This window comes from Lutra lutra, chromosome 1 (assembly GCF_902655055.1).
Source record: "Lutra lutra chromosome 1, mLutLut1.2, whole genome shotgun sequence".
NCBI classification, from domain to species: domain Eukaryota; kingdom Metazoa; phylum Chordata; class Mammalia; order Carnivora; family Mustelidae; genus Lutra; species Lutra lutra.
The window spans coordinates 203030581-203049287 of NC_062278.1; the positions used below are offsets into that span (position 1 = coordinate 203030581).

At 44.0% G+C, this 18707-nt stretch overlaps 1 protein-coding gene across 4 annotated transcripts in view; it reads left to right on the top strand.

Annotated features, from left to right (window-relative positions):
* Positions 1-17829, top strand: part of DCAF1 (DDB1 and CUL4 associated factor 1) — an 84830-nt gene extending 67001 nt beyond the window's left edge. For all 4 annotated transcript variants that reach the window (XM_047693105.1, XM_047693098.1, XM_047693120.1 and 1 more), the window contains exons 23-24: positions 12311-12563; positions 16857-17829. In XM_047693105.1, the coding sequence (XP_047549061.1) occupies positions 12311-12563; positions 16857-16915 (312 nt within the window). In that variant the 3' untranslated portion in view covers positions 16916-17829. The remainder of the gene's footprint in view (positions 1-12310; positions 12564-16856) is intronic.
* The last annotated feature ends 878 nt before the right edge of the window (positions 17830-18707 follow it).

Sequence of the window (18707 nt, forward strand, 5' to 3'; positions counted from 1 at the left end):
TTTCAGTAGTACAAGTACCTTAATATAGAATAATCCTAATTTTTCTCTCTTTTCCCTTGTTTTATTGCTGTCCTTCATTATATTTATTTATAAGCATACATAAGCATATGTGTGTATATATATACACACACACACATAATCTTATATAGTCACACATTATTGGTGTTATTTTGGATAAACTGTTATTATCTTGTACAAAGATCCATTAAGAAAAATAGGGGCGCCTGGGTGGCTCAGTTGGTTAAGCATCTGCCTTTGGCTCAGGTCCTGATTTTAGGGTCCTGGGATTGAGCCTGAGTCCAGCTCCCTGCTCAGCAGGAGTCTGCTTCTCCCTTTCCCTTTTGCCCCTCCCTTCTGCTCCTGCTTACACCCACACTCGCTCTTTCCTCTCTAAATACATACATACATACATACATTCCTAAAAAAGAAGAAAAATAAAACGTTTATTCGACCTTTACTTTTTCCTTCTCCACTGCTCTTCTTTTATGTAGATTGGAGTTTCTGACCTTGATCATTATCCTTCCCTCTGAAGAATTTCTTTTAACATTTCTTGCAAGATAGGTCCATTGGCAACAAATGCCCTCAATTTTTGTTTGTCTGAAGAAGAGTTGATTTCTCCACTTTTGAAGGATACTTTCATGGGACAAGATTATGAAATTCTAGGTTGGTGGTTTTTGTCTCTCAGCATTTTAAGTATTTCACTTCCCTCTCTCCTTGCTTGCATGGTTTCTGAGGAGATGTGTGGTACAATTTGTTTTATCTTTTTTACCTCTGTAGGTAAGGTCTTTTCCCCCTCTGGCTGCATAAGGATTTTTTTTTAATCTTTGATTTTCTGTAGTTTGAAAATGATGTACGGGCATTTAACTTACTCAGTGTTCTTAGAGCTTCCTGGATCTGTGGTGTGGTGTCTGACTTTAATTTTGGCAAAATTTTCAGTCATCATTGATTCAAATATTTCTTCTTCTTCTCCTCCTCCTCCTCCTACTTTTTCTTCCTCTTCTTCTTCTTCTTTTAGAGAGGGCGGGGGAAAGAGAGAGGGAGAGAGAATCTTTTTTTTTTTTTTAAGATTTTTTAATTTATTTGACAGAGAGAGAGGTCACAAGTAGGCAGAGAGGCAGGCAGGCGGGGAGTGGGGAAGCAGGCTCCCTGCTGAGCAGAGAGCCTGATATGGGGCTCGATCCCAGGACCCTGAGATCATGACCTGAGCTGAAGGCAGAGGCTTAACCCACTGAGCCAACCAGGTGCCCCAGACAGAGAGAATCTTAACCAGGCTCCATGGCCCAGTGGAGCTCAACGTGAGGCTTGATCCAACAACCCTGAGATGATGACCTAGCTAGTATCAGGACTCTGAGGCTTAACTGACTGAGCTACCAAGTTGCCCCCAAATATGTCTTCCATTCTTTTTTTCTCTTCCTTCTAGAATTCTTGTTATGAGTGTGTTATACCTTTTGTACTTATCCCACAATTCTTGGATATTTGTTCTGTTTTTCAGTCTTTGTTCTCTCTGCTTTTCAGTTCTGGTGGTGTCTTTTGAGATATCCTCACACTCTGAGATTCTTTTTTTTTTTAAAGATTTTATTTATTTATTTGACTGAGAGAGATCACAAGTAGACGGAGAGGCAGGCAGAGAGAGAGAGAGAGGGAAGCAGGTTTCCTGCTGAGCAGAGAGCCCGATGTGGGACTCGATCCCAGGACCCTGAGATCATGACCTGAGCCGAAGGCAGCAGCTTAACCCACTGAGCCACCCAGGCGCCCACACTCTGAGATTCTTTTCTTAGCTACATACAGTCTACTAATAAAGCCCATCAAAGCCATTCTTCATTTCTGTCACAGTGGTTTTTTTCTTTTTTTAAAGATTTTATTTATTTATTTGACAGAGATCACAGAGAGGCAGGCAGGGGCGGCGGGTGGGGGTGGGGTGGGAAGCAGGCTCCCTGCTGAGCAGAGAGCCCGATGCGGGGCTCGATCCCAGGACCCTGGGATCATGACCTGAGCTGAAGGCAGAGGCTTTAACCCACTGAGCCACCCAGGCACCCCTGTCACAGTGTTTTCATTTTATTTATTTATTTATTTATTTATTTATCTTTATTTTTATTTATTTATTTATTTATTTATTAAAAAAGATTTTATTTATTTATTTGACAGATAGAGATCACAAGTAGGCAGAGAGGCAGGCAGAGAGAGAGAGGAGGAAGCAGGCTCCCTGCTGAGCAGAGAGCCCGATGTGGGGCTCGATCCCAGGACCCTGGGACCATGACCTGAGCCGAAGGCAGAGGCTTTAACCCACTGAGCCACCCAGGCGCCCCTGTCACAGTGTTTTTAGTTGATGGTATTTCTTTTTGGTTCTTTCTTCAGATTTCCATGTCTCTGTTCCTGTTGCCTTTCTCTTCTTGCATGCTGTCTAGTTTATTCATTAGAGAGCTCCCTTAGCGTCTTGACCATGGTTGTCTTAAATTCCTGGTCTAATAACTCTTGCCATATCTAGGGCTGGGTCCAGGGCTTGCTCTGTCTCTTCAGACTGTGTGTTTTTCCCTTTTAGTAGGTCTTGTAATTTTTTTTCCCGAAGATTTTATTTTTAAGCAATCTCTACACCCAGTGTGTGTATGATGACTGGGGTTCAAACTCACAACCCAGAGATCAAGAGTCATGTGCTCCTATGACTAAGCCGGGCAGGTGCCTGTGATTTTTTTCTTGATAGCTGGATATGATGTGCTGGATAAAAAGAACTGTCAGTTGGCCTTTAGTAATGTGGTGGTAAGGTGTGGGAGAAGGGAAGTGTTTTAGTGAGTCTGTACCTCTGTACTATGAACTTCCCACATGGTTCTGAGTTTTTTCCATCCCTTTTTAGAGGGACAGGGTGGCTAGAGTGGACTGGAGTTGTATGTTTTCTTTCCCCCAGGTCAGTTAGGCTCTGATAATGTCCCAGCAGGTTAGGGTCTGGGTAAATAGTTTCTCCTGAGAGGAGGCCTTGTTAAGAAGAACAGAATGCTCTGATGTATTTCAAAATGATCCCCCCTCCACCGACCTTCTGTGGGAAGCCCAAGGGGATTTTTTTCAGATATTCACTGTGAGATCCTGGTCAAGTTCTTAGAGGTCAAACTCACAAAAGTGTGGGGGCCCTGATGACTGGGTCCCCAAGGAGTTTTTCTCTCTCAAGATTTATCCTCAGAATTGTGTCTAGCAATTTGTGAGTTCATAGTTCATAGTTCAGGTTTCCCAACCTTGGCACTGGTACCTATGGAGGTTTATCCTTTTGGGTTTATGCTCTGACTAGTTACAATTTTCTGCATTTTCTTGTTGGTGTCTCCAGTTTTGGGGGCACTGGTGTCCCAGTGACCCCACCTCTCTGTCAAATCTAAAAAGAGTTGTTGACTTTTCAGTTTGTTCAGTGTTTTAAGGGTGGTGACTTTCAGCTCACATGCCACACTGGAAACCAGAAGCAGTACCATGGTTTTTTGAATGCTGTATTTATTCAAAAGGACAGTTAGGCTCTAGAGTTCAAAACCACTTCACCTGGGGCGCCTGGGTGGCTCAGTCAGTTAAGTGTCTGCCTTCGGCTCAGGTCATGATTGCAGCATCCTGGGATTGAGCCCCACATTAGGCTCCCCGCTCCATGGGGACCCTGCTTCTCCCTCTCCCTCTGCCTGCTGCTCCGCCTGCTTATATTCTGTCAAATAAATAAATAAAATCTTAACCCCCCCAAAAAAAAACCCCAACAGAACACTTCATCCAGTGTTTCTAGGTGTTCCCTAGTGTGGAAGGGGGTTGTTGTTAATGCTTTCCAGTGCACGGCTTAGAGGGTCCTCAGTGATCTCTTTGGTTCATGGGTGGGAGGAGCTTGTATTGTTTAAAGCTCATGTGAGTTCTGAGATACGGGTAAAAGGGAGAGTTCTGCAGAAGGATACTTGAGAATTTTTTTTTTTAATATTTTATTTATTTATTTGACAGACAGAAATCACAAGTAGGTGGAGAGGCAGGCAGAGAGAGAGAGGAGGAAGCAGGCTCCCCGCTGAGCAGAGAGCCCGATGCGGGGCTCGATCCCAGGACCCTGGGACCATGACCTGAGCCGAAGGCAGAGGCTTTAACCACTGAGCCACCCAGGCGCCCCAGAATTTTTTTTTTTTTAACTAGGCTCCACACGTAGCATGGAGCCCAGTGTGGGGCTTGAACTCACAACCCTGAGTTCAAGTCCTGAGCTGAGATCAAGAGTTGGACACTTAACCAACTGAGCCACCCAGGTGCTCTTTGAGATCTTTGGTTTATTCGTGACATGGATCTTCATATTTTCTTGAGTGCTGTACTGTTTAACTTGTACATGTTGGTAGTGTTTCTTGATAGCAGAGCTTGTAAGTGGTATTAGATCCTCCAAATGTCATGTGGTTGCCCTGGTTTGGTTTCTTAATAGTGTCTGTTCTTTTATTCTTGTGGCCTTTTGTTACCTTAGTCACTCCACTCCCTTAATGCACACTCTTTTCCACTATAGCTGCCATGAAACATGATGTACTTTATCCTTGAACAGATAGAGAAGATGATGTTGTTGAACTATTTGTCAGTATATTACAGTGGTACAGACCATCTTGTCCTCTGGCTTCATTCATCGCTACCCTTGTCACTTGTAGATCATTACCACCTATCAGTTGTCTCAGGCTTCTTGGATGTTACATGTTGTACTGTAAATCTGAAGCAAGAATTGGGTTTAAGTTATTTATCAGCACCATTATTCCTACCCTCCTATATCCTTGCAGTTTATGAGGGAGTGGAAATAATAGTCTTGAGACTGTGACCTGTGGTCCAGTCCATGTGGTACCCATTGTCTTTGAGGAGGAGATCAGGAAAAGAGAATCTGGCATTGCCCTAGACACCTTGGGATCTGGAGGGCTGCTGTTCTTGGGGTCAGCTCATTCTTCTTGCAGACATGAAGTGATGAGAGGTGAATTTTCTCATGACTGGCTATGGAAGCAAGAGACAACCGTAAAGGAACAACTTAAGAGAAAGGACTTCTTGATTCTTCTCCTGTGCTTCTGTTTAACTTTCCTTTTAGAGAGGTTAAACAGAGATTAGAAAGGGGCGTGGGTACAGTATTTGTTAGGACTTCTATATTTGTGGTGCAGGAAGGAAAAATAGAGACCATTCTTGTCATGGACAGCCGAAGTCGAGAGGGGTGGGCTCAAGAGAGCCCTAACGAGTGGTCCTAGGACCCAGTCCATGGAAGAGCCTAAAAGCTTCTAGCTGGGAGAGAATTAGGTGTCTTTGTAGGCAATGTAGGTAATTTAGCATTGCTTCTGGATTTCAAGGCTTTTTTCATTACATACTGACACCACTGTACTTAGGGATTATCTGGTGCATTTCATATTTAAAGGATCTCCTTAGAGAACTGGTTTTACTCTTAAGCCCTTGGCATTTTGATTTTGATTTAGAGGTGTTTTAGTGGGACATACCACATCTGTCTAAGCACATTTCCTTCGTATTCTGATTTCTGTTGATTCACACATCCTCCTGGAACCTTGCAGTAGTGTTTGCAATATTTACTATCTCCATTAGATTTCTCTCTTCCCTGTGCCAGCTTGATTTTATTTTTAACTTACTTTGCTTTGTGTGCTTCACCTAATTTTAAAATTAGAGATTTAATTTTCTTACAAGTCATTTGCCATTCAAAGTTTTGTCCTAGTCTAGATATCTGCTCTCAGGTCTTCTCAGATGTCCCAGGTATGACTTATACGGCTCAGGGATGCCAGCACCTGTGACTGACACCTTTGAATTTGCCTTTTCACCTTAGCAAAATAAAATTAGAAGTATGAATGGTCAGCTGCCACCTGATGAAATGGTCCAGTATAAAGTGCCTATATAAATATATATTTATTTAGAAAGCTTTATTGAGATATAATTTACATACCCCAAAAATGGTTGTCTTTTACCCTTATGTTTCAGTAAGTTTGGAGATTAATAAGAAGGGATGAATGGAATCAACATATTGCTGAATGAAGACATATATGATGTATTTGACATCCATAAATATTTGGTTCCTAAGGTTGCTAGTTCTCCAGCCTTGAGATGTTTGATGAAGGCAGAGATAAGCCAGTCACTTATCAAAGCTCATATTATCCATTGGAATTTTGGTATCTGTAGGAAAATTATAAAACCAAAGATTAGTTAATTTGATCATTATTCATAGATTTTGAAAAGGCAGTACATTTCAGCTAATTATAGTTAACCTTAAATTTAAAAAGCAAAAACAAGGGAATAATGCTCTCTTTTCTCCACTCCATTTTGGAATCTGGGACACACTGTGTGCTGTGCTTCCTGTGTGTTCTCCACTGCCTAGAAGCGGATGGTAAGAATCTTTTCTGATTACACACCTGCTGTAAGCCTGGACATGGATTCCTGAAAGGCCTTTTTCTCCCCCCTAAATTTTTTTTTTAACTTTTTTAAAAAAAGATTTTATTTATTTATTTGATAGAGGAGAGAGAGATCACAAGTAGGCAGAGAGGCAGGCAGAGAGAGAGGAAAAACAGGCTCCCTGCTGAGCAGAGAGCCTGACGCAGAGCTTGATCCCAGGACCCTGAGATCATAAGGCAGAGGCCTAATCCACTGAGCCATCCAGGCGCCCCCTCCCCGTCCCCCCTAAATTTTTAAAGTATCTCTGAGTTAGATTCTGTGAGGAGAAAATCACAAGTGTTTATGACTCTGAAATGAGCCTTGTAATGATTGTTAACACCAGAAACAAGTGTCAGAAGGAGAAGCAGGAGTTTACCTTTTATAAAATATGACACGTTGAATGAATTGTTAAGAGAGTATGCTTAGGTTTTATTATTTATTTAAAATATTTATTGAGAGAGAGAGCACAAACGGGGGGGGGGGCAGCAGACAGAGGAAGAAGGAGAAGCAGGCCCTCCACCGAGCAGGGAGCCCTGTGTGGGGCTTGAACTCAGGACCCTGGGATCATGACCTGAGCTGAAGGCAGACGCTCAACTGATTGAGCCATCCAGGTGCCCTTAGGCTCAGGTTTTAGTGTTTGCAGATTCTTTCAGTTTTTGTTTGTCCTGGAAGCTTTTAATCTTTCCTTCTATTTTCAATGATTAGGCTCAGGTTTTAATTACATTTTTATAAAGCTATCATAGTTTTTATTTTATTTTTATTTATTTATTTATTTATTTTTTTAAAAGATTTTATTTATTTATTTGACAGAGAGAGATCACAAGTAGGCAGAGAGGCAGGCAGAGAGAGAGGAGGAAGCAGGCTCCCTGCTGAGCAGAGAGCCCGATGCGGGCCTCGATCCCAGGACTCCGAGATCATGACCTGAGCCGAAGGCAGTGGCTTAACCCACTGAGCCACCCAGGCGCCCTAAGCTATCATAGTTTTTAGATTAACAGTTCTTAAAGCATGACCAGAGGTTTGTTTTTCTAAGAGGTTGGTTGTATTTTTGGAGGTAATATAAGCCAGAAGCTATTTCTCTTGAAAATGAGACATGTATTCAAGAAGACTTTTGAATGGTCTAGAAACAAATGCACTAATTAAAAAAATCAAATTATTTAAGTCCTAGAGAACAAGACCGTTGGATGTAGCAGAGAAGGTCAGTGGAGTACCTGGAATCAGCTTTTTGGTTCTGTCACTGGGAGTCTGTGGCTAGGGTATATTACAGAAAAGGAGAACCAGAAGGTACTCAGAGGACATCTTTTTTTTTTTTTTTTTTAAAGATTTTATTTATTTATTTGACAGAGATCACAAGTAGGCAGAGAGGCAGGCAGAGAGAGAGAGAAGGGGAAGCAGGCTCCCCGCTGCGCAGAGAGCCCGATGCGGGGATTTGATCCCAGGACCTTAGGATCATGACCTGAGCTGAAGGCAGAGGCTTTAACCCACTGAGCCACCCAGGCGCCCCAGTCAGAGGGCATCTTCATAGGGTTGCCTTCACAGTTCCTGGGCAAACTTTCTGAAATTCACCTGGGTGAGCTTCATAGAAAGGTTGGTTCTGTCAGCCTTGACCCTGGGTGTGGTTTAGGAATATTTTGGAAAACTTTTTCCCAGGTGCTTCTGATGATCACATCTGAGTAGGAGCCACTAATTGAATTAAATCACCTCTTTAACAAGAAATTGAGTTTCACGGAAGTTGGCATTAGATCAGTAAATAGTGCTTCTGCTGTATTTCTGGAATATGGGCCATGTTGATGGAGCTCCTGGGGTTTTGGATCTGGAAATGGATAGAGAGCTGGAGAGACTGGAGACGAGGAAGAGAAGGGAGAATGTGTGTGAGGAGGGAGCATTCAGTGAGTGTAATGGGAGTGGACAGGAGGGAGTCCTGGGGACCTTACATTTGTGGGAAACAGTAGTGAACTGGCTATGAAGCCACTGGAGTGGGAGAAGTGAAAGATATGTGAGATTTTCACCTGGTAAGTGGGAGAAGTATAGAAAAGTTACTGGATTTAGTGGTGCTTTGAGTTCAGTTTTAGAATTAAGAGATTTTAAGTTTCTGTGGTACAAATGGGTGGAGCCGTCTGAGAGTTGGATGGGAAGTGCTTAGGTTTGGGCAGCCTGGCCCTCCTCAGAGAAGAGGAGAAGCCGGTGGGGAGAAGCGTGAAGGTGGGTGTGTGGGAGGTGTGGTGGGTGGCTGAGGTAATTACATCCGGAGAGGACTGTGGCACAGAGCATGAGTGGAAGGTTGGCTTCCTACTCAGACCAGGGTTAAGTAAGGTTCAGATGTGGAGATGGGACCAGAGGGCAGCTGAGGGAGCTCATGCCAGTTGACTTCTCTGTATAGGAGGGGAGTGGGTTGGTTAACCCCAAATCAGGGCTTTGGGGCTTTGGACAACCATGAAATTGACTTAGCAGTGGAATTGGGAAGAGTTTTGGTATTCTTCCTGTAGGAGTATTTATTAGAAGTTCAAAACATCCTGGCCCTGAGTTCTCTAATTCTGTTTCCAAGGCCTTAAAGTCTTAGATAATTTTTTAAAACCCCATAATATTCCTAGATCTAAAACCTTATTTAAATGTTGTTGGAGATGATTCTGGATTTTAGCAAGATTTTTTTTTCATTAAGTAATCATTTCTAGTTTTTTTTTTTTTTAAACCACTGTTTGACTACTCCTTAAATCTTTAGATATGAAAGGAAGGGGTTCATGTTGCCAATCAGGTACTTAAACCAGCAAAGAATCCTCCTAAAATTACTTCCTAGACTCTCTTCTGAGTTCAGCTACAGAATTAGAACCTACAGTATTTTGTTTTCCCTCCCTCCCTCCTCCTTTTTTCTTTCTTTCAAGTTTTTTCTTTTTTTCTTTAAATCTGAGAGAGAGAGCACTACTGGAGGGAGGGACAGAGGGAGAGGGAGAAGCAGAATCCCCACTGAGCAGGGAGCCCAATGGGGAGCTTAGTCCTAGGACCCTGAGATCATGACCTGAGCTGAGGGCAGATGCCCAACCAACTGAGCCACCCAGGCGCCCCAGATTGTACAGTATTTTGGACAGATCTTGTGAGCGCGTTTTATGATTCAGGCTTCAGATTTAAAATTTAGAAAGTAAGTTTATGGCGATATCCATGTGTAACAAAATACATGTTAAACCAGTATCGATCATTAACCAGAGAGTTTAAATGATGGAGTGATATATTTTACTTGAGATTCAGGTAGAGCCTCCCCTTCCTACTCATTTCCCTTACCTTGTCATGGTCACATAAATTCTCATGGTCTTCTAGGACGAATATATATAAACTATTTCTTCTACTACAAAATTAAGTAAAGGTTTTGAATTTGTAGTCTTCTGGAAGAATTTGGAACGTTATCTGTAGTTCAGAGCTCAGACCCTGATTGACCTATTTTTCTAGGATTGCTTTTTTTTTTTTTTTTTTAAGATTTTATTTATTTAGTTGACAGAGATCACAAGCAGGCAGAGAGAGAGGAGGAAGCAGGCTCCCTGCTGAGCAGAGAGCCAGACGTGGGGCTTGATCCCAGGACCCTGGGATCATGACCTGAGCTGAAGGCAGAGGCTTAACCCACTGAGCCACCCAGGCGCCCCTAGGATTGCTTTTGATTTAGGACCTTCTTTGCATTTCTCCTGCATCCGGTAGGCTTTGATGTTTTTAGAAATGAAAAAGAATGGTTTTCCTAAATCTGTTGGCTAAGAGATGTCTGTTTGGACCATGTAACCTGTTACATACCTACTCAACTGTGGACCTTTAAGAGTTATGGGACATTGAAAATTTATGTTAATTGCCCAGGTTCTCATGCCATGTAATTGGCAGAGCTAGGATTCGAACCCAGGCGTGTTTGATCCCAAAGCCTGGGCATTTTCTCCTGTCCCATTCTTTAAATAATGCCATATGTGCAGTCAGTAACTATGCATTAATTTCAGGATCAAAACTAAAAATAAAAAAGTTATGTCATCTTAAATTCTAAATGAATAATTATATTATCCCATAGAGGCTTAAGAAACACAGGGCTTTGGATACTTTTTTCTTTAATGTACTCGTTTTTAACTGTGGTACTTTATTAATGGATTAGAACTAATTTTGGTCAAGGCCATGAAAATATGCCTGGAAAAAAGAGGCAAAAATTGTAATCTGGTAAGCACTTTGGATTTTTCCCTGAATCTTGACCCTTCTCCCTTTTTCCAATATTTGTATGAGCTGATAAGCTTGTAGGAGTTAAGACAAACTGTGTCTCAGTTTGTCATTACTGCCTCCAAGCACTGTTAATGCCTTTCCAGTAGGTGAATGCTTAGTAGCCATCTGTATGGAGGAGATAATGTGGCCTAGGCTGTAGAACAGTGGTCTCAGGTGTTATATGTGTTCTCATATTCAAGCATGTGCAAGCTCTGGTCTAGACCATAGACACATTTGTACAAGTCTTAGGTTTACTGAGTAAAGGGGTTAGTCTTTCCCATATAGCTGCTGGAAATTGTTAAAAAGTCTTAAGTCAAACAGCATATCAAAAAGTCTCTAACGGGTCGTTCCAAAATTATCAAAAGTCCATAAAGGCATGGCTACTCTAATAAACATGAGTGTACTTTATAAGATAGCTGATGAACACTCGTGGTCAAATAAGGACAAAATTTTAGGTTTTTTGTTTTTTTTTTTAAAGATTTTATTTATTTATTTGACAGAGAGAGATCACAAGCAGGCAGAGAGGCAGGCAGAGAGAGAGGAGGAAGCAGGCTCCCTGCTGAGCAGAAAGCCCGATGCGGGGCTCGATCCCAGGACCCTGAGATCATGACCCGAGCCGAAGGCAGCGGCTCAACCCACTGAGCCACCCAGGCGCCCCCAAAATTTTAGGTTTTATGTGATTGGCGTGCAGCAACACTTAAAAATGTATTTTACGCTTTTTTTTTTTTTTTTTGTATACGTTGGGCTTGTTCTTTCTTGACTTTCATTAGGCTGATGTTTTAAATGAATTTTATATTTTATTGTTGCAGGAATTAGAATCCTTTTGCTACTCGCAAGGTTGACACTTGGTGTTCAAGCACAAGGAAAAGTGAATGATGGTCACATTTACTTGGGAACACCTGTTATCCTTATCAAAACAGAGGGGTCTTTATTTCCTTTCAAGCAGGAAAGAACATAATTTGGATTCTAGTGCAAAGTTGAAATTTGTGGCAGAGGCTAGAATGTACCCTTTCAAAGCCCAGGGTACCCAGAGCCAGTAATATATTTCATTAGTTTTTTTGGTAGTTTTCCTGATTTTGGAAAGATCTCTTAAGAATGGAGGGAAGGACGGTTTCTCTAGCATACTTTGTGTGTGTTTTCATGTGTGTGGCTTGTAACAGAAATTGTAGATATCTGTTACGTTCTGTATTACACAGTTTGTTGGACATTTAGATCATTGGATACTTATGATAGGGCTGTTAGAGGTTTACTCACTTCCTTGGTTATAAGATGAAGGGCAAGACCTTGAAGGGCTTTGGAGCTGACTCAGCAGCTGTTCTTCCTCGGTCTTGTTAAAGCATTGCTTTTTTGTTCCAGTGGCCCAACTGATTTCACTTGGCTTGGTTGATGAAGGAGAAGAGAGAAGAGCTCCCTTGGTTTTATTAGTTATTTAGGAATCTAAAATATTGATGGCTGAGACATCTGTGAATGAATTTTGCGTTTTCTTGGATAAGGATTGTGTGACCAGTAATGCCTTTGTGGAGTGACTGGTAACCCTTGTGTGAGATGTGCTTTGAGTATCTTGAGGAACTTCTGTCTGTCTCGGTCTTCATTAGATCACCTAGGTTATCACTCTTTACTGACAGTTTCTCCCCAATCCTTTGGGAAGGGAAAGACTTCCCATGTGGCCCACATGGGTTAGGTCTCTGTGTTTTTCCTAATGGACCTCATGCTCTCTTACCAGGAAGAGGAAGAACAGGAGGAAGAAGATGATGATGAAGATGATGACGACACTGATGACCTAGATGAGCTTGACACTGACCAGTTGCTGGAGGCGGAGTTGGAGGAGGATGACAACAACGAGAACGCAGGGGAGGATGGGGACAATGACTTTTCTCCCTCTGATGAGGAGCTAGCAAACCTTCTAGAGGAGGGAGAGGATGGGGAGGATGAAGACTCTGATGCAGACGAGGAAGTGGAACTGATCCTGGGGGACAGTAAGTCTAGGGCCGACCCTGAGGCTGAGCCTTGGCACCCAGGGGAAGGTCCCTTCCCTATACCCTCCCAGCAGGCAAGCCCCACTAGGGTTCTGTGCCCCATAGCTGTAGGTTCACCACTCTGGGCCCTTGAGAAAAAGCAGTTTCACATCTCTGATCCTCTGCTCTCTCACCAGACTGTGTTACTAAAAGGCTGTTATCTCATCTTTAAAATAGAGGTTGGCAAACTTTTTCTGTAAAGGTTGGACAGTTAAATATTTTACGCTTTGTGGGCCATATGTGTCTCTTGTAACGCCTCAGCTCTGCTGTTACGATGTCAAAGCAGCCAGAGACCAGGTGTAAGTTAGTGATCATGGCTGTGCCTTAGAAGTAAAACTTTACTTGCAAGAATGCGCGGTAGGCTTGGTTTGGCCCGTGGGCCGCAGTTTGTTGACTCCTGTTTTAGAGGATTAGCCTTAGAATGGAAGGCCAAAGGTAGTTCTTGCTGAGGGGCAGAGCTGGAACGGGCAGCTGCTTACGGGGTGCTGTGCCTGCTCCTTTCTAAAGTTACACAGTAAAAGCCCTCTTGTGGAGGAGTCTTTTCCTGTGTTTTTGCCTGAGGCCTCTTAAAGGCCAGGCGACAAATGTTTCTCTTTGGCTTGTTTTGTCATTCTTGCTTCCTCGAAATTATGAAGTACAAGCTCGAATTTTTCTAGTAATTTCCTTTTAGGACAGGTTTCTGAGGTCAGGTTTTCTCCTGACTGTGCTAACAAATCCTGAATAAGCCAGCTACAAGTTCTAAGAGTCTTCTGGCTCTGCAGTTACATTCTGCCCACTCCAAGAGCATCTGTCTGGCAGCATCACAGATGTATGTCACTGTTGACAGACGTGTGCTTGCTGTGGTCCTGGTTCTTGTGCTGCCCTAACTGGGGAGTGATCCCCAGCCACTTTCATATAGCTAACCAGTGTGCTCACAGCTGTGGCAGGTACGATGCCTAACGTGGTAGCCAGTAACTGCATGTGGCCATTATTATTTACATTAAAAATTCATGTCCTTATTTCATGTCCACATTTGACATATTTGGTAGCTGTGTGTGGTTACCATATTGAACAGCGCATTTGATATAGAACATTGATATAGAACATTTGGTAAAGAACATTTAAATGCAATTCATTTATAGGATTTCTTTGTGCTGGCCTAGGCCCACCTTATGCCAAGCCTCTTCATTGTAGAACTTGGTTTTTATAATCACTGGTGTTTGGCGGTAGGAGGAGGAGTGTGCGCACACGTGCGTGTGGTATCAGAGGTACACAGCGTGTGGGCGACAGTACTTCTTTAAGCCTTTGTGTAAAACATTCTGTTCCATAGTGACCCAAATGCATTTTCTTTGGGATAAATCGTGTATGTACTTGTAGCCCTTGTCCTGAAGGCAGGACATCTTAGGGGAGACTTTTCTTAAATAAGTCCTCTTGCCAAAGTTGTGTACTGAGGAATCTCTGTGCAGGCTGTGCCTTCTGTCTGTTCATCCGCTGCTTACCAGCTTCCACACTTGGGGTTGAGGTGATTCAGTGGGGGAGGACTTGCCTTGTCCTAGCCGTGGTCAGAGAGCCAGGGCAGAGGGATTAAGGGCAAGGCCACATATGACAGTATCAAGAGTAAAGGGGCAGTTTTTACTGACCCTTTTTGTCAACTGTGAATAGGGCCATGTGGGGTACAAGTTCTGTTTCCTTCCAAGTAGCAAGGTAGGCCGGGAGAGCTACTGGTGCTGGTTTGCCTGGTAGGAGAGTAGCACCAACTTTTTTATTCTTAATTTGAATATCAAGCCACTAAATTTGTATTTGGCCTGTAAAATTACTGCCTCCTTTAACTGTTCAAGAAATTCCTTCTTTTAGGCCTAAGAGGTACTGGAAAAACCATAATTCATTAGCAATGAGGATATGCCTTTATTGTGGTAGGAATATTTATGATGTGAAAATGCCCTAATAGTTGACAACTTGAGGACTTTTCAGCTTGGGTTCTAGAACTGAGGTGGCGATGGCAGAGGTGGCACGAATAGCGTGTCTTGCACTGCTGTTTGAGAGCGGCCTCCAGAAGCTTACATCAGAGCAGGCAGAGGGAAATTCTCTGTACCTTTGGTTTGCTGATATTTTGCTTCAGTAATCATCTAGGCCATTAGCTCTTAACCTTTCTGAGCTTATGGAGCCTTGTAGGATGTGATGAGAGTCCCTGAGACTATAGAAGACCACACCTCTGTGCCACCCCGTAAACTGTGCAAGGCCCCGGATCCCATAGAGACCCAGTGATTGGTTGCAGATGCAGAATCCCAGCCCTAGGAAGAGAAAACACCTTGACCCTGAGGTCTTTTGTGTGTTCTCTGTTCCAGTCAGTTCTACCGTCCCCAAAGCCTGGATGTTACAGAGCAGCAGGTTAAACATTGTAGGGATTGGTTGTTGCCTTTGCCTCAAAGGGCCTTTCAGGAGAGGTCCTGACCAGGGTCTGGGATCCGGTCTCTTCAACACTTGATGTTGCGGAAAGGCTGAGGAAGGTAGAGAGAGAGGAGCCCTGTGACCACCAAGTGGGAGTCTGTGCCCAGGCCCTGAAAGTCTTCTCAAACACTGCACCCGACAGTTGCTTATGTAAAGATTGTGTCCCTGTCCTCTTCCAGCGGCATTTATACTCTGTACGTGTGATGCAGAGTTGTGAAGACTCTTAGCAGCTGCACAGCTGGTGGCCAGGTCTCAGGCCAGTGGTGTGCATTGTGAATCTCAGATTGCAGGAGCACTGGGGGAGTCTCTGGGGGTCTGCCACGGCCCAGGACACTGCGCCGGGCTTGGCTTTGGCGGGGCCGGACCCTACCTTTCCCCGTTGGCAGTTCCTTCTGGCGGTCTTGCAGCAAGGACGTTAATGACGCTGTTCGGCTCAGCTCATCAGGTGTTCCTTCTCCCCACTCCTCACCAGTAGTCAGGCTGTGCTTGCGCCCTTTTACACCCAGAAGCACTTTTTCCAGACCTGTCTTTTATGTTCAAGACTTTCCTGTATCACAGCCATGTGGTCGTTGATTTTCCTTTATCCACTTCGGTTTTCTTCGTGAAGGGGATTATAGGGAACGAAAGAAGACTTGGGGATATGGGTGGTTTTTGCCTCAGCTTTCCTGAGAGTCGATTCTCGGGTGTCGGGGAGAGGCTGATGGGGAGTGCTGTGGAACCACTGGTGTCCCTCTCTGATGGGAGGCTCACACACAGCCTGGGGGCTCAGTCTGTCTGCCCACTTCCTTGGAGACCTTGTTAAAATGGTTTCGCAGCTTCCTGAGCTGTCATCAAAAGGGGGCACCAAGACCTTTCCCTTATCTTCGCTTGGCAAATACCAGCATCCTTAGGAGCTAGGTAACTATGTTTCTCTCCAGTTTTGATCAGCCAGACATAGTATATCTCATTTTGAAGGTTCCTTTGCCTAGTTTCATTTCTCATGGATCCTTCCAGAGGTGTTACTTAATGTGGTCTATTCACTGCCTGAGAAGGCAGATGGTCCAGCAGAGGGCTTCTGTGCAGGAGACATGGTGCCACCTTCTAGGAGGTCCTGGCTGCTCCCTGCTGGCCTCTGGCCTCAAGTTTCTAGGTACTTGTCCTCTGTTACTGCCACACGCTGGTCTCTTCCTTTTTGGGAACTTGTTCTCCGCTGATTATATTCAGAGGCATAAATCCTGGGTTGACAGCCTCTGCCTTTATGAGGTCTTCTTTTTTTTTTTTTTTTTTTTTTTTAAATTTTTTATTTTTTCAGCATAACAGTATTCATTATTTTTGCAAGAGGTCTTCTGATAAGAGTGTTGTTGAGTTTAAAAGAAATCTCATTCTTGCTTGGGCTCAGCCTGCCTTTTTAGTGGCGCGCGCGCACGTGTGTGTGTGTGTGTGGTGTGGGTGTACGTGCGCGCGCATGGGGGGCCCAGGCAGGCCTGTGCGCCCGTCCCGGAAGAATGTGAAGGGCGTGAGGCCGAAGGGCTGTAGAGGTTCACTCGTTTCTCCCTCAGCCCTGCCCCTTCAGCGCCCCCCAATTAGGAAGAACCTCTAGAAGGCAGAGGGCATTGCATCCAGGCCCTGTGAAAGGTGCAGGAGCAACAGGGTCCAGGCATGGCCACTGTTGCCAACAAGTATATTCTCCAGAGCCAGCTCCAAGGAGTTAATTGGTGTGTTTTCTTTTTCCTGGAAATGGGTGATTAACTTTGCTCAGGTCTAAATGTATATATATATAGGGGCTTCCTTCCTGAAAGCTTCCTCTAAGCCTGGTGCATAACCTCATCTCTCCCTCTTACCTTTCAGCGGACAGCTCTGACAACTCTGATTTGGAAGATGACATCATCTTATCTCTGAATGAGTGAGGAGCCATCACCATGTGGAAGACATCCTTGACAGGCGAGAAACTGAGATGAATTGAGAACACCTTCCTTTCCCTTTATCTCCCAGGGCTGGCTTTTAAGGAACTGCATGCCCTGCATTCAGAGGATTATGGCTTAAAGAGCCTCACTGGAATCTGAGGGTCCTTCTAAAACAATAACAACCACAAAAAAGACAACAGGGGTTAGGCCCTATTCTGCTTCCCCCTTCTCCTAGGACGGACAGCTCTTTCCTCAAGGGGAAAAAAAAACATGTCTCTGGGGTTATTTCACAATATATTTTCTTTGTATAAGGTTCTTTACTTAAAGAACAAGAAATAGTTTTTTATAAAATTTGAAAAGAAAAAAACAAAACACCAGGCATTTATAACTGAGGGTGTGAACTTATATCCACCAGGTCTCTTGTCCCTGCACTTCATTTTCTATGGAAGAAAATGATGTCTAAAGAACAATATAGAGGCATTTTTACATACGTATTTAAATGAAAAGGAAAATCGTGGTTTCTTAAATTGATAAGGATTAAGAATATTTTATTATAAATATAATATATGATTTTTTAACCTGTTCTGTTGCCTCACATGCTGTCAGGTTGAGTGGTTTTCCTTCGTGCCAGAGGTGGGGAGGAAGGCAGTGCTTATTTGCTGAGTAAATGCCTAGATTCACCCACCTTCACGGTTTGGGGGCAGCGAGGTCGTTGTGGATACTGGTTTTGTGGAGTTGAGGATATAAGTTCATTCCCTCTCTTTTTCTTTGTGATTCAGTTTTTCAAAAATTTTTTTCTTCCCTTTCTCCCCAATGTGGAAATTACAAATCAAAGGCCTTTTTCTTTAATGTAAAGTGTATTTATTTAAAAAAAAAAATACAAAATAAACTACAAGTCTGTCTTTGTTTGTTTATGGCCTTTCCCTGTTCTCTTTTACCAAGGAGTGGTGGTCCCTTACCCTGCAGCTCTAGCCAGCTGGTGGAGAAGAGGCCTTCTGAGAGAGGAGTCCAGGATGGTGGGAACTCATTCTGCCCAAATAAAGCACTCTGGGGAGAAAAGTAGCTTAGTCACAGTGTCTAACCCTGGTCTGCTGCCCTCCCCCGAGGGAGTATCGGGTCAGTGCCCGAGAAGCACGCTGGGGTAGTGGAGGAGGTGTTCGGGCATGGTCCCCTGTGGACACATCTGTCTGTCCCGGGTTCTGACTTAAGAAGGCGGCTCTGCAGTACAGATTTGGCAGAGCTGGGGAGTTGTGGAGGAACATGCTGGGAAAGCTGAGGAGTGGCCACCGCTGTAGTTGGTTGGGTGACCGTCATTACGGTTTCCTCAAGGGAGGGTTAACAGTGCATGAGAGCTGTCCTTCCCGCTGGGCAGTTTGGGGCAGCGGGGGCTCAGGCAGGCTGCGCGTAGAGACTGGGCTCTGGCCTCCAAAATCAGCCTGCGGTCGTGGAACTGGGGTACGGCCGGGGGAGTGCCATGTGCTCTGACCTTTTCACTTAACCCACCTACCCTGCTTTCTTCCCACAACGAAGAGGAGACGATAGTCTCCTCTTTTGAGTTGCCCAAATAACAGCTTCTTGGTTTCTGTTGTGTAGTCATCAAGTAGCTAGAGACTGTTCTCCCTTTGGCGAGAGGAGAGGGGACAAATCCGGTTGTGAAGTAAACAAGACAAGGCGGCTGAAACTCACCAGGGGCTGGCAAAGCCCTGCTGGGCTCGGAGCGCCATGCAGTTGGTCACATACTGCAGTGGGCTTGTGCCACACAGGTAGCTCTCGGTCCTTTAGAGAGCAGAGGGCT